Here is a 16,236-nt window from a genome sequence, read left to right on the forward strand (position 1 = left end):
GCGCCACCTGTGGCCAGGTACTACAGTACTTCTTGTTGACACCTCCTCAATTTTTCCTCTGTCGTGCTTCCGGCAAGACGTTCTGGGATACGCTTATGATCTTGGAGTATTTTCACGGCTTTTGGTGAAGTATTTCTCTCAGATTTCGGCTGTCGCTTTACTGGAAAACTTCTATATTAGCTTAGATAGCTATTATTTAGTTCTGATTAATGGTTAACGATCTTTTTGCTTGATTTGGAATCCCCACTTGGCTAACTCTTTGATTCAAGATGTCTGACATTTCACAAGCCCCACCCCATAGACGATGTAGGTCTTGTAATAGGCGTATTCCGAAGGCCTCGGTAGATCCTCACACCGCGTGTTCTGACTGTAGGGAAAGACCCTGTCAGTTGGAAGATCGATGTGAGGAATGCGCCGGACTTTCGGAACTTGATTTTGTCCGATTTCTTAAATATTCAACCAAGTTAGAGAGAGAGAGAGTTAGGAGGAGTTCTTCTCGCTCTTCACTTTTTTCCTCACCTCATGATCCCCTACCTTTTCCTCCCCCTGTAGTGGCTACCCCCGAACCTACTATTTGCCCTCAACCTGATATGTCTGTTGTTTTGCGTGCCATTCAGGCTTTAGGTGACAAAGTGGAATCGGTGGTTAGTGATCATAAGTCTCTTATGGCCGAAGTCAAGGAACTTAAGGTCAAGAGTGCAGTGGGTGGTAATAGTGCCAGTGCTGTGACAAGTGCTAGTGTCAGTGCAGTGCCAAGTGCTAGTGTCAGTGTCAGTGTGGTGCGTGAGGGTACTTCTGTGCGTGCCAGTCGTCCTCCCAGTCCGGGACCTCTTGCAAGCTCCCAAGCCCAGGGGAGAAGCAATGTCGAAGGGCAAAAGGGTTTGGCAGGCCTTGATCGGCGCACAGAAGTATCCTCGGTGGTTGCGGGCGTGTCTTCCAGAGACCGTCACTCCCACCCGCAGACGATTGAGCCCGTCTTTTACTCGTCTGCTGAAGAATTGTCAGGGAGGAAACGGACTCAGGTCTCAAGACCTCTCAAACGCAAAGTCCAGACCTCAAGAGCTCTACAACCTGGCTGCAGTCATTGGATCAGCTCTGACTCGCCGCAGTCATCAGTTGAATGCACACCTCCTAAGAGGAGTAAGGTGCTGCCGCAACAGATCTCTTCTGTTAAGGCTTTGCCTCAGCAGACCTTAGTGTCTGCCGACCCCAAGTTGACTCTACTGCAGTCCATGCAGTCACAACTTGCGGTCTTGATGCGTGAGTGTCAGGCTGAGAAGGTTACACCTCCTCCTGCGATCGCTCCGCCTAACCGCAGTCCTGTCTGCCAGGCGTACGATGTTGAGGCTCCTCAGGATACCTTACCACGTACTGAGTTGCCAGTTTCCAGCGGTGTGCAGCTTCCTCCGCCTTCCTTAAGGCAACCTCAGCAATGGGAACAGGAAGCTTATACCTTACTTCCTCCGCTTCCACTTGCGGTTCCACCAGTGAGGCAACACTCTCTTGAGGTACAACAACCTCTCCCATCCATGAGGCAGACACCTCAGCTCTCGCTGCAGCGATCTCAACCCTCCTCAAGGCGAGAGCCTCAACACCTTAGCCTTGCGCCTCAGGAACCTCAACTCGCGAGACAAGTACTGCGTTCTGCGCAGCCACTACCTCAACTCTCGCAGCTCACACCTCAGGAACCTCAACTCGTTCCTCAGGAACCTGCTACTGCGCATCCGCTAACCTTACAGCAAGCGCAACTCTTGAGTCAAGACACTCATGCCAGGAGTCAGCCTCCTCAACCCATGCGCCTACCTTCTGCTACTCCTTTTGACCAGCCTTTGCAGCCTGAACCTCAGGTTTTGCCTCAGCAACAGAGACTTGAGGATGAAACCACAAGCGTTTTTGCTCCCGCTCGTGCAGATTCTGCTGTTCAGCATACCTTACCTCTCACTTCGCTACACTCTGGTGATGAGGTTTCTGATGATGAGGCTGCACACCTGGATCCCTCATCAGACGTGGAAGAATCCAAGTCTTCTCCTCCTCCTATTGACTTTCGTAAGGTCCTGGCTCTTTTCAGAGAGGTATACCCAGACCATTTTGTCTCTGCTACCCCCCGCTCTCCGCCATCTGAGTTTTCGCTGGGCATGCAGCCAGCCAAGTCAACTTATACTAAGCTCGTCTTTGCAAGGTCCTCTAAGAGAGCTTTAAGAATTTTAGGGGAGTGGTTGCAGTCTAAGCAGCAACTAGGAAAGACTTCCTTTATGTTCCCACCGACTAAGCTCACTTCTAAAGCGGGCGTTTGGTATGCCACAGGAGAGGAACCAGGCTTGGGAGTACCTGCCTCTGCCCAGGCTGACTTCTCAAGTTTGGTAGACTCTCCTCGTAGAACAGCAATGAGGCGCTCTAAGGTTTGCTGGACCTTCTCCGATCTAGATCACTTCCTAAAGGGTGTATTTCGAGCCTTTGAGATGTTCAATTTCCTAGACTGGTGCCTGGGGGCCCTTAGCAAGAAGACCTCCCCTGCGGACAAGGACTCAGCCATGCTCTTAATGTCCTGCATGGATAAAGCTATTAGGGATGGATCTGGCGAGCTTGCTTCAATGTTTGTGTCAGGAGTGCTTAAGAAAAGGGAGCAGCTTTGTACCTTCCTTTCTTCCAGCATCATACCTTGTCAAAGGTCTCAACTCCTTTTCGCTCCGCTCTCTAAGTTCCTGTTTCCCGAAGAGCTTGTTAAGGACTTGTCTACGGCCCTGATTTAAAAGGACACCCATGATCTTGTAGCCTCTTCAGCTCGTAAGACTAAGGTTGCTCCCTCAGTCCCCAGGACTTATCGCACCCCAGTGGCTGATACTCCTGCTACGAGGTTTATTCCGCCCTTTCGTGGTAGAGCCCCCAGCCGAGGAAGCTCCCGTCCAGACTCTTCCAGGAGCAAGTCTAGGAAAGGTTCCAAGGCTTCTAAAGGCAAAAACTGACTCTCCTCCTCTCCAGACAGCAGTAGGAGCCAGACTCAAGATCTTCTGGCAAGCCTGGGAAAAGAGAGGTGCAGACGCCCAGTCTGTCAGTTGGCTGAGGGAGGGTTACAGGATACCATTCTGCCGCAAACCCCCTCTGACCACATCTCCCATCAACCTCTCTCCCAACTACAAGGAAAAGGACAAGAGGCTAGCGTTGCACCAGGAGGTGTCACTCCTGTTACAGAAGAAGGCAGTGGTTATAGTCCGGGACCATCAATCCCCGGGCTTCTACAACCGTCTCTTTCTGGTGGCCAAGAAGACAGGAGGTTGGAGACCGGTGCTGGACGTCAGCGCGCTCAATGCTTATGTCACCAAGCAGACGTTCACTATGGAGACGACGAAGTCGGTCCTAGCAGCGGTCAGGCAGGAGGACTGGATGGTCTCGTTGGATCTGAAAGATGCTTACTTTCACGTTCCTATTCATCCAGACTCCCAACCTTTCCTGAGATTCGTTTTTGGAAAGGTTGTCTACCAATTCCAAGCCCTGTGTCTTGGCCTAAGCACAGCTCCTATGGTGTTTACGCATCTGATGAGGAATATAGCAAAATTCCTCCACTTATCGGACATCAGAGCCTCCCTTTATTTAGACGACTGGCTGTTGAGAGCCTCCACGAGTCGTCGCTGTCTGGAGAGTCTCAACTGGACTTTGGACTTGATCAAAGAACTGGGTCTGTTAGTCAATTTAGAAAAGTCCCAGCTCATTCCCTCCCAATCCATTGTGTACCTGGGAATGGAGATTCGGAGTCAGGATTTTCGGGCTTTTCCATCGGCCCCAAGGATAAGCCAAGCCCTAGATTGCATCCTGAGCATGCTGAAGAGGAGCAGTTGCTCGGTGAGACAGTGGATGAGTCTCACAGGGACCCTTTCATCGTTGGCCCTGTTCGTCGAGCTAGGGAGACTCCACCTCCGCCCTCTCCAATTCCATCTAGCAGCTCATTGGGACAAGGGTTTGACGCTCGAAGCAGTCTCTATCCCGGTCACCAAAGAGATGAAGACCACTCTCTTGTGGTGGAAGACCAATCTCCTTCTCAAGGAGAGCCTATCGTTGGCGATTCAGACCCCCAATCTTCATCTCTTCTCGGATTCATCGGACTCGGGCTGGGGCGCGACCTTGAACGGACAGGAGTGCTCGGGAACGTGGAACGAGGAACAGGAAACGCTCCACATCAACTGCAAGGAGCTACTAGCAGTTCATTTAGCCCTATTGAACTTCAAGTCCCTCCTGCTAGACAAGGTGGTGGAGGTGAACTCCGACAACACCACAGCCTTGGCTTACATCTCCAAGCAAGGAGGGACCCATTCGAGGAGCCTATACGAGATAGCAAGGGACCTCCTCATTTGGTCAAGAAGTCTAAACCTCACCCTAGTTACGAGGTTCATTCAGGGCAACATGAACGTCTCAGCAGATCGCCTAAGCAGAAGGGATCAGGTCATCCCCACGGAATGGACCCTCCACAAGAGCGTGTGCAACAGACTTTGGACCTTGTGGGGTCAGCCGACAATAGATCTTTTTGCCACCTCCATGACCAAGAGACTTCCTTTGTACTGTTCCCCAGTTCCAGACCCAGCAGCAGTTCATGTGGATGCTTTTCTGCTGAACTGGTCCCATCTCGACCTTTACGCATTCCCACCGTTCAAGATCATAAACAAAGTCCTTCAGAAGTTCATCTCGCACGAAGGGACACGGCTGACGCTGGTTGCTCCCCTTTGGCCTGCAAGAGAATGGTTCACAGAGGTACTACAATGGCTGGTCGACGTCCCCAGGACTCTCCCTCTAAGAGTGGACCTTCTACGTCAACCTCACGTAGACAGGTTGCACCCAAACCTCCACGCTCTTCGGCTGACTGCCTTCAGACTGTCGAAAGATTCGCTAGAGCTAGAGGCTTTTCGAAGGAGGCAGCCAGTGCGATTGCCAGAGCAAGGAGGGTATCCACTCGTAGAGTCTACCAATCCAAGTGGGAAGTCTTCCGGAGCTGGTGTAGAGCCAATGCAGTTTCCTCTACCAATACCTCTGTAACCCAAATAGCTGACTTCCTATTACATCTAAGGAATGAGAGATCCCTTTCAGCTCCTACGATTAAAGGGTACAGGAGTATGTTGGCTTCAGTTCTCCGCCACAGAGGTTTGGACCTTTCTTCCAACAAGGACCTTCAAGACATCCTTAAGTCTTTTGAGACTTCTAAAGAACGTCGTCTACCCACTCCAGGCTGGAATCTAGACGTAGTCTTAAGGTTCCTTATGTCACCTAGGTTCGAACCTCTCCAGTCAGCTTCCTTCAAGGACCTTACCCTCAAGACTCTTTTTCTCGTCTGCCTTGCAACAGCTAAAAGAGTCAGTGAGGTTCATGCCTTCAGCAAGAACATTGGGTTCACATCTGAATCTGCAACATGTTCTTTACAGCTCGGATTCTTAGCTAAGAATGAACTTCCTTCACGTCCTTGGCCTAGATCGTTTGAAATTCCTAGCCTCTCCAACATGGTAGGTAACGAGCTAGAAAGAGTTCTTTGCCCTGTCAGAGCTCTGAGATATTATCTTAATAGGTCAAAACCTATTCGAGGACAGTCAGAAGCCTTATGGTGTGCAATCAAGAAACCTTCGAGGCCCATGTCCAAAAACGGGGTTTCGTATTATATAAGGCTTCTGATTAGAGAAGCCCATTCTCACTTGAAGGAGGAAGACCTTGCTTTGCTGAAGGTAAGGACCCACGAAGTGAGAGCCGTAGCTACTTCGATGGCCTTTAATAAAAACCGTTCTCTGCAGAGCATAATGGATGCAACTTATTGGAGGAGCAAGTCAGTGTTTGCATCATTTTATCTTAAAGATGTCCAGTCTCTTTACGAGAACTGCTACACCCTGGGACCATTCGTAGCAGCGAGTGCAGTAGTAGGTGAGGGCTCAGCCACTACATTCCCTTAATCCCATAACCTTTTTTAACCTTTCTCTTGAATGCTTTTATTGTTGTTTTTATGGTTGTTACGGTAGGCTAAGAAGCCTTCCGCATCCTTTTGATTTGGCGGGTGGTCAATTCATTCTTGAGAAGCGCCTGGGTTAGAGGTTGTGTAGAGGTCCTTTAGTAGGGGTTGCAGCCCTATATACTTTAGCACCTTAGAGTTGATTCAGCCTCCTAAGAGGAACGCTGCGCTCAGTAAGGAAGACGAACTTAAAAAAGGCAGAGTAACGGTTCAAGTCGACTTCCTTACCAGGTACTTATTATTTCATTGTTATTTTGAGATAACTGATTATATGAAATACGGGATACTTAGCTATCCTTTAATCTTGTACACTGGTTTTCACCCACTCCCCTGGGTGTGAATCAGCTACATGATTATCGGGTAAGTTTAATATTGAAAAATGTTATTTTTATTAGTAAAATAAATTTTTGAATATACTTACCCGATAATCATGATTTAATTGACCCTCCCTTCCTCCCCATAGAGAACCAGTGGACCGAGGAAAAATTGAGGAGGTGTCAACAAGAAGTACTGTAGTACCTGGCCACAGGTGGCGCTGGTGAGTACACCCCCTTCTAGTATAGTGATAGCTGGCGTATCCCTCCCGTAGAATTCTGTCGGGCAACGGAGTTGACAGCTACATGATTATCGGGTAAGTATATTCAAAAATTTATTTTACTAATAAAAATAACATTTTACCAATAAACCTTTATCTTCTGGTAGATGTAAATATTGTGAAGAAACAGGTCATAATTCTTCTAACTGTACTAGGTTTGATACTTTGCAAGATAGAAAGAATAGAGCTGAAGAACTAACTTTATGCATTAAATGCTTGAGTGATAGGCATGGGGCCTCGGAATGTCCGGGAAATAAAACATTGTTACCTTATAAATGTTTTTCTTGTAATAAATCTGAATATCATGGAGCAATGTGTCCTCATGCTATTAAGGATCTTGGTAAAAAAGTATTAAGTTGTCAATCAGGGTCTGAAATATTTGTTCCCTTTATTACACTCAAAGTTGGTAGGGGTAGGAAATCTTTTAAATGTTGTTTTCTATCAGACACTGGAGCCCAGTTTAGTGTTATTAATAAACAAATTGTTGTTAGTAAATTAGGATATTGTTGTGGTGCTCCTTTATCTAGGTTAGTTTCTTCTTTTGGGTTGCCAGCTAGAGTTAGTGAGGGATTTCATTTGGTAGTTGATTTAACAATGCCTTGTGGGATAAAGTCTAGTTGTCTTTTTTTTTTTTTGCATTGGAAAATTTTACTCTTTCCCTCCAAATTCCTATGTTGCCTTCTGTAGTTAGAAGTTTGGAATCTGCTGGTTATTCTGTATATAATAATTACCCAGGAAGGAATTCTGAAATTGTAAATATATTAGGTATCCTAGGGAATGTTAGATTTAGACTCCGTAGAGTTGTTTAATATTAAGGTTAGAGTAATTAAGTTGGCCAATGGGGTTATTCCATTTGGTACAGTTGTTAATTTTGTTTATCCTTCACAAGGAAGCTTTTTTATGAGAGAATTGATTCTTATAAACCTTGTGTTAGAGATAAACCAGTAAGAGAGGTAGAGTCTTGTCCTACAATTGATAGTAATAAAATCTTGGAAAATAGACCAAGAGGTAATGGTAAAGGTGAATCTGTTAGGTTTATTCCTAATAAGGGAATTAAATATGTACCTGAATGTAACAGGAAATCAAGAGTTTTTTATAATTCTTCCCTTAATTTGGAGATTAAACAGACTTCTAAGCCTGATAAGATTAGACTTCTGGAATTTTTTCCTCCTAAGCATCTTGGAAAACAGAAGTTACTAGTAAATTTTGCAGTTAATCCAGTAGGCTATAAGTTCGATCCTTTGAATGATATCTTTCCTGATTCTTGTATCGAGTATGGACTCGACAATTTCTACAACTTAGAATCGATTGGGATTAAAGATGAAAATTCTCTTCCTTATGAAGACCAACAAGTTGCTGAATTTGCTAAATCAATTTCTTTTCATGAAGGACATTATCATGTTCAGTTACCATGGAAAAAGGATGCAATTGAAAAAGTCCCCTACAATTTGAAGATTTCTTTGGCAGTTGCTGAGCGGATTTACTCTAAGTTAGAAGATCAGAATATATCCTCTAAATATGAGGAAGTTTTTGATAGACAGGAGGAGCTTGGCATTTTTGGGCTCAAGCCATGACGTCCTGATGGAAGGTTCCTTTAGTAGCTTCCTAAGGGTATATATGTCTACAGTGGATATTCCCAGAGAATTAAACCAAAGGTTATCACAGAATTCTAACTTCTGGCGCGAGTATCCTAAAGGTTTCCCTTTAGGATATCGTAAATCAACAGGCGACGTATGCTTTGACACGCCACATGGCTATCTGCACCCCACATAGCGTTTAGGCTTCAAGGGGGAAAAGGTGGCAAGATAACTGAGGAGCCGTTCCAAAGTTATCCTCCTACGTTACTGTTATGGTATCTCGTGACGTAAACAAACGGCAGCCATAGCTGTCCTTCATACTGTGTGACGTCACGTCCGTCCTCATTCCTCTCTTTGTAGCGACCTACAATGTTTGGTTTTTTCCCAGTGATTTCATTTCGCCTTTCTTATCGCCATGTCGCAACCTTCAGCCTCGCCTTCTTCTGGAAAGTTGAGTACCATGTTCTTGTATTGTATAAATAAACTCTGGCCGTAAAGTAACGAATATTTTTCCTAAAATCTTGTGTTTTGTGGCGGAGCTGTGCCTTGTTGCGACGCGGCTGTTCCCACCACATGCTTTATTTAGTTAGCCAGAACAGTGTTTCCAGTCTCGTAACTAATTAAATATCATTAGTTATTTAGTCTTCATTGCTAGGAATTAGTTATATTATGCCGATAGTATTCTCGGCGCACTTAGTTAGCCGACCCCAATGCTAGCCTCCTAGCCTACCCTAGGCTCGATGCCTAGTGTTCATATGTTTACTTACTGCATGATATAATAAGTGTTCCTAGTGTTTTTAAAAATTATGAAATGAAGATATAGGCATTTATACATACAAGATTCAGTGTTGCACATGAGTTTTCGCCTTCTAGGGACCATTCAAGGGATCGTGCATGGTTTACCCATTGTCACTCCCCTTGCCTAACGTTGGGGCCCTTGTATGCTTCCTTATCTCCCGTTAACTTACTAGGTAACCTTCTCCCTCTGGGTAGCCTCGCTATATCCTAGCCCTCTTACCTCGAATTGCATTCGGGTAGGTTAGGCTAGGGCCGTTCTTTCCTTCTCACCGCCATTGTTCATGGCTTGAGTTCGGACAGAACCCCAGAGTAACTGTCGTTCATCCCAGTCCACCTTAGGAGAACGTTTTTCTCCTTACGGTATTGACTGAGGCTGAAGGCGGAAGGGCTCTGTCCTTCCCCCTAGACTGCTCTTGGTTGGGACACGTCCCTTCCTCCCTGCAGCCTAGCGATTTGTCCTACTCTTGCCCTCCCTAGCCAAGGAGAATGGTTCTCCTGGCATAGGTTAGGCTTAGGTGGATTCTGTTTTATTATAGTTCAAGACAGTACTCTGGTGCTGTACCTGATCTGTGCTAACCTTTCCTAGGTTGGAGAGCTTTCTCTTCTCCCTGGGTAGGCTAGCACCCGAACAGATCCCCCTCTCTCTTGGGTGCGTAAGGGTGTCCCCACCCCTTCAGCCGCCGCCTTTCCCAGGACCCTCACCCCCACCCCACTCTGTCCCTTTTTGTTGGCTCGCCATCACACTCCTGTCCGCTGTCCTACAACTTCTCGCTTGCGGTGAGTTATGGGATAAGCTATGCTCTTCTGCTGGGTGACCACTCTGCTACTCTTCCCTACCTAGTTGAATTATGGGGTAGTGCCGGTGGTCGGCTTGCCGGCGGAAGACCTCCCTCCTTGAGTGTTCTCTGATCCTCCCTTGGGTTACCACAGGCACCATAGCCGGCTGCCGGCTCCCTGCCGCCGGGTGATAGGCGTATCCCCTCCTATCATGAGAACCCTCCTTTCGGAGGAAGGTTAGTTTGGGTATTGGGTATTACCCTTCGTTACCTTCCCTCCTTACCTTTCCCTCTCTCTAGCCGGTGCCGGTCCACTGCCGGCGCTAGCCGCCGACACCTCTGGTAACCTTCCTGCCTCATCAATTGTCAGCTTAGGTCTACCAAAGCCGACTGCCTGCCGGTTGCCGGAGGCCACCATCGTGCCGGCGATCCGCCGCCATGCCGGCGATCGCCATTCCCTAGTATTCCTGTCTCCCAGCCACTTAGCTTGTGGCCTTTGATGGGTTCACAATGTCGGACGGGCCTCCGGTGTGTCGCCAGTCTGCCGGAGCTCCTAACCTCGGCTTATAGTGGACAATCACCCCTCCTCGGCTGACGGCCTCGTGCCGGCAGTCACTATAGTGCAGCCGGGTGGACTAGCCAGTCTTTCTCTGGTATTTCATACCTTAGAACGGTGACTATTGTACTCGGTTGTACAGTAAAACATTTCTAGCATATTCTGTGCTTCCTAGCGCAGTCTCTTGCCGGGGCCAATCCTTAACCCTGGACAGGTAGCGTGGCCAAACCCGCCCGTAACAGGTAGAGTGGTGTCATATGTGTTACACTCCCTTTCGGGGGGGTTAACGGGAGGATACCAATTTACAATTTTTTTTTTTTTTTTTATAGTTTACTAGTTTAAAGAGTCTACTTTCTACTGGTGTAGGAGAAAAAAAAACTTTGAATATAAAATAACACTCTACTTACATAAATACAGAAATAAGTATAAAAATACAATTTTTCCTAAATAACTTGCACTGGACACTTTAAAATAAAACAATGAACAAAAAACCACTTGGGTGCTGATACTAGAGTCCTGTGTGCACAACTTGGCGTAAAAAAATCGCCGATATCAGCAAAACTGCCAGATCTGTAAAGAAAAGAAAAAGCTGTTAATTTTTGTATACGCTAAATCACTACAAAATATTTGTGTGAAAGGAATGCTATATTTATAGTGGTAATAATTATTATATTTGGATGAATTTTTCCAAAAAGTCATCTACAATGATCCCAGATGATGGCAAAACCTTAGGAATTATATATAGTTAATATAAACTGGGCAAAAGCTTAGTTCAAATGTAACACGTACCATGCGCCATTGACGTAAAAGAAAGGCATATCTAGAAAGAGTACTAATAATTGATGTATATGCAATAAAATGGTAAATAAATAATCTATGATGACCCTAGATGACAGCAAAAAGGTTAAAAATTGTTTTTAGTAAGTATAAACGGGTAAGAAAAATAATTCGTGAAACTTACTACTTGAGTTGGCACTGGTCGCAGGTGTAGTTGATATGGGAGTTACAAACAGGCTTATGGCACTTGCCACACAAAAGCTTGGTCCTGACATTAGAAGAAGAAGGGCAGAGAGGGCATCTGTTGCGCTTCTCACTTCGTTTTGGAGTGTCTGGACTCTCGTCTTCGGGCTCTTGTACCGCAAAAACAGAGCAAATGAGGTAAGTCAAGTCCCTTGGGAGGTACCTCTTGTTTGCGAGTCTTGAAAGTGCTGCATCACGGGCGAGTTCCATGGCCAATTCCGCAGAAAATTGCCTCCTGTTATACAAGGTGTTGTCAGGCAAATTTTGGTGGATAAAAAAGGAATTATTCACAACAAGATTGATAATCCCATAGAAGACACATACGGGCCACCTCCGGGTCTTCCTGCTGCAGGTCAGGGCAGAACATATCTGATCGAACGTGTCAACTCCTCCCTTTGTGGCATTATAAAACATGTGCATGTGACTTTTATGATCCTCAATAACTGTGGGATTGTGATGAACTGTGGAAAGAATCTGGATCCTTTTCGTCGGCTTGACACGTTGGCACAAAACGGTGACCTTGTCCTTGTAATTATATGTGGCAACAGATTCGCCTAATTCCATGGGCGTTGACAGCAACACAGTAGGCAGGTACGGTTTTGGACGAATAGTACCAACTAAATGCATCCCACGTTCACGGAGAGCCTTGGCTAGTGGCAGGGAAGTAAACCAGTTGTCCGTCGTAACAATACGCCCAGCCTTCCTGAAGGGTCGGGTTAGCTCCAACGTGAAGTATTCTCCCAAGGGCGTACTTGTATTGGTAGTTCCCTCGCCCAGGTAGGGAATGGCATTGCACATGTAGAACGTGTCTGCATCACATGCCATAACTAACTTGATGCCATACCTAAGAGAAAAGAAAACAAAATAAAAGAAACAATGAATATAAAGAAAACAAAATAAAAGAAACAATAAATATAAAGGAAAAAAATAAAAGAAACAATAAATATAAAGAAAACAAAATAAAAGAAACAATAAATATAAAGAAAACAAAATAAAAGAAACAATAAATATAAAGAAAGCAAAACTAGACCTATAAAATTTTTTTAAAAAATTGCATATATATAAAAAAAATTAAAAATATTGCATATATATCTATCTATCATATATATATATATATATATATATATATATATATATATATATATATATATATATATATACATATATATATATATATATATATATATATATATATATATATATATATATATATATATATATATATAAATAAAAATAAATAAAACTTTTTACTTACTTTGCTGGTTTATTCGGGATGTACATCCTGAAACGGCACCGTCCCCTGAAGCCGAGGAGCTGCTCATCCACAGTGAGATGCCCAATGGGTTCATAATTGGCAATGCAATTGGCAATGACCTGGTCCCACAAATTCCTTATGGGAGCAAATTTGTCATGTGTCACACGCTCCTCCCTCGTGGCAATGCTGTCAAAACGTAGGGCCCTCTGAATAAAGGCGAAGCGGCGCTCACTCATGATGCTCCTGTAGAAGGGACATCCTAGAGACTTAGAGAACATCTCTTCCGCTGTCAGATGATTGTCCTTCCGTGCCCCTGTCATGATGAGGATCCCAAGGAAGGCACGTAACTCCATGAGGGTCACATCCTTGAAGGTGGGGTCGTTTTGCCGCTTGTATTTGTTCCGTAGGGTTAGGATTTTGTCATTGGTGTGGATGACCACTTCTGCAAGCATTATATTTGTCAAAAATTTGTCAAACACTTCAGCAGGAGTCCTACACCCGAAGACAGCCATGGTGGGACCAGCACTGTCAAACTGGTCAATCTTCAAGATTGGTGGCATTGTTGGGTTTGGCTCTGAGTGCCACTTCGTGTTGTCCCTAGCCATGTAAGAGTTATCCGGCAACCTCTTCAATGCCACACCTTCTGCAGGGCAAAGAGGTCCTCTCCTCCTTTTCCTACTCCTCATCTCCACGGGACTAAGATGAGGCACAGGAACCGCAGGATACGCTGAAGAAGGCCCAGGAGACGCTGAAGAAGGCCCAGGAGACGCTGAAGAAGGCCCAGGATACGCTGAAGAAGGCCCAGGATACGCTGAAGAAGGCCCAGGATACGCTGAAGAAGGCACAGGAGACGCTGAAGAAGGCACAGGAGATTCTGCAGGAGTCACAGGAACAACGGAAACAAGACGAACTGCGTGCGAGACAGCAAAATCATGTCTCTCTTCATGCGCTGTTTCCGCTACTTCAGCAGCCAAAAGTTGATCCCCGTTTTCCTCAAGCAGCAAGGTTTCATTGTCGACCAGGTCGTCTTGGATAGTGTCTTCTTCAAAGGTAAGGGTCAAAGGCTCTTCTTCATCACTACTGACGAAAAGGAGCTCCAAAAACTCCTCCTCCTTGAGATATTTCTTCGCCATGCTGAAAATCTGAAAACAGGAAAAAATAGAAAACTAGAAATTACCCTCAAAATCACATTCTTGCTGCTTTCAAAACAAAATGGCGATTGGTATAAGTACCTACACCATTCACTGATATATTCATATAGACACAATTACATTATTTCACTAAATAATAATACAGTAATGTAAAATACAAAATGTTTGCGTATGCGTGACATACCCCTGTTACGGTAACGTGGTTGCTAATATGCAACAATTCCAACTTTGGAGGCCGATATCTGACGAAAGCGTCGGAGTAGAGAAGTGGCGAATGTTTCCTGCGATGAAGCTGGTGAGCAACTAACGGCTCCTGGGTAGACAGGCCAGAGCCTGCAAGGCGTCTATGCGCAGAAACGAAAAAACGAGTTTTTGCGCCGCGTCCCGGCCAAATCCAACACCACGCTACCTATCCAGGGTTAATAAAATGGGGGGTTTATCCTATTTTCCCCCCTTCTTCCCCTATATGAACTGAATGGTTTCAGGTCTACACCTCTCTGTAATTATTTTCTTAGAGAAAGCCTAAGCTTGGCTCATCCTACAGGATGCTCTCCTCTCCTCTAGATCCCTATAGGTTCTATGGAATTAATTATAGGGAATGGTCGCGACAATTGGCTGGGCGGGATGCACAAATATGTGGCTTCCTACTTCTTTTCTAGCTCACCTATCCTGAGCTTAGATAAATGAATCTTGTATCTGATAAGTTATTACTTAGTTTAAGATTACTTTAAGTCATATTACAATGACTTCTATGTACTCATTGTCTCTTTCTTTTACAGGAGGAGTACGTGAAGTGTGAGAGCTCCTTCTGCAGAGTTCGTCGCCCTGACTTCTATGGGCATCGGGCGTGCCCGACCCACGCCCCCTGTGCAGCAAAAAAGGGGAATCTCAAGTATTGGGATCCGCAGAACTGTTCCATCTGCAAAGGCCTTCTTAACCTCTTCCGCACGACGGGTCGAACGGTTGTCCCATCATTTTTGCCGTATATATTACGATGGGTCTCACGGGTGTCCCAAGGCTATATTAAATCCCACCGTAACATAAAGAAAGTCGGAATGGCCACAATAGATCAGTTTTCCCTATTCGTAATGCATGTGGTGCTCTTATTTGTCTACTATAGAAAATTGGATTTTCCAGAATAAAAGAAAACTGGGCATTCATCCTTGTGGTAGCAGCATCACCAGCAGTCACGCGCGAGTTGTTGGTGGCGGACATACGAACGTTTTCTGGTGTGTTTTTGCCTTTTTTGTGTTAATTTCATAATGTCTGACATTGAAATTTCGGACAGTGATGATTCATATCATCCAGAGGAGGATATGGGGGATTCAGACAGTGAAGACTATACGTCAATGGAGAGTGATATCCATGAAAGTGACGACGAATCATTCCTTTCTTTAGGTGGTGGATGGTCACGTGTTGATGTTTTTGCCGATAAGAGGCCTAACTCAGTACCTCCCCTAAGGCAGGCCTATAGTGGTGTGAATCCCAACCTTGGAATAAGCAGTGACTCATCAGTGATAGAGTGCGTGAAAAAATTCATCACAGGTGATATTGTAGCGCACATCGTGGAATGTTCAAATGAACGTGCGAAGCATTTTTTTGAAGAAAATCCTGAACTCAAAGGTAAAATAAACAGACTGAAATGGCATGAAATTACAGTGGGTGAATTGTATGTCTTTCTGGCTTTATATATATATATACAGGACAGTGTAAGTATAGTGAAATAAACCAGTATTGGACAAGGCAACCTTACGAACCAGGTGTTCATTTTTTTTGTTCATCTATCATGAGCAGAGATAGATATCTATCAATAATGAATTTTTTGAGATTTACCTTGCCAGAGAATGTAAACAAAAGGATGCCATCTACACGATTGGATACATTTCGTGAAAAGATTCTCGTGCCCATATTGGGAAATGTCGATCCAGGGAAAAATATCGCCATTGATGAAGCATTGGTATTATGGAAAGGACGACTTGGCTTTCGCCAATTTATAAAAACCAAACGTGCTCGCTTTGGCATAAAGGTTTTTGTCATGTGCAACAGTGAAAAAGAGTGGAGTGGATACTGCTACAATTTTCAAATCTATTATGGAAAAGAAACTAGTGACTCTTATGTTTTACCAAATGTCTCTGGGGCTGATGAGTTGTCTATCAGTGAGAAAATAGTTGTGCATTTGGCAAACTCTGTCCTTGGGCAAGGACGTCACATTTTTGTAGACAGCTGGTATTCGAGTATTCGTTTGGCACACTTTTTGCTCATGCAAGAGACATTGATGACTGGCACCATTCGTCCTAACAGAGGAGTGCCAAATGAACTGAGAGGAGAAAAGTTGATAAACCATCAAGCATCATTTGTCAGGAAAGACAATACTTTGATTGTCAAATGGAATGATAAGAGGGAAGTGTATGTTATTTCCACTTGTTATGAATCAACATCATTTGTCGAAAAACAGCAAGTGTTGCCTGGTGGAAGGAAAATAAGTTTCAAAAAGCCTCACATGATAGAAAAATATAATGATTTTATGGGAG

General features: G+C 44.9%; 1 protein-coding gene across 1 annotated transcript; it reads right to left on the minus strand.

Annotated features, from left to right (window-relative positions):
* Positions 1–12,550: 12,550 nt before the first annotated feature.
* LOC137643741 (uncharacterized) lies at positions 12,551–14,084 on the minus strand. Its single transcript, XM_068376441.1, has 2 exons — positions 13,890–14,084; positions 12,551–13,696 (listed from the first exon to the last, which is right to left on the minus strand). Exon 2 carries the CDS (start codon positions 13,685–13,687, stop codon positions 12,551–12,553), a length of 1,137 nt encoding a protein of 378 aa, XP_068232542.1. The 5' UTR covers positions 13,688–13,696; positions 13,890–14,084.
* Positions 14,085–16,236: the final 2,152 nt, after the last annotated feature.

This window comes from Palaemon carinicauda, chromosome 7 (assembly GCF_036898095.1).
Source record: "Palaemon carinicauda isolate YSFRI2023 chromosome 7, ASM3689809v2, whole genome shotgun sequence".
In the NCBI taxonomy this organism is placed as follows: Eukaryota; Metazoa; Arthropoda; class Malacostraca; order Decapoda; family Palaemonidae; genus Palaemon; species Palaemon carinicauda.

What these genes read in the sequence shown, in the direction of transcription:
- LOC137643741 (XM_068376441.1), bottom strand. Translation starts at nt 13,687, where the DNA reads ATGGCGAAGAAATATCTCAAGGAGGAGGAGTTTTTGGAGCTCCTTTTC.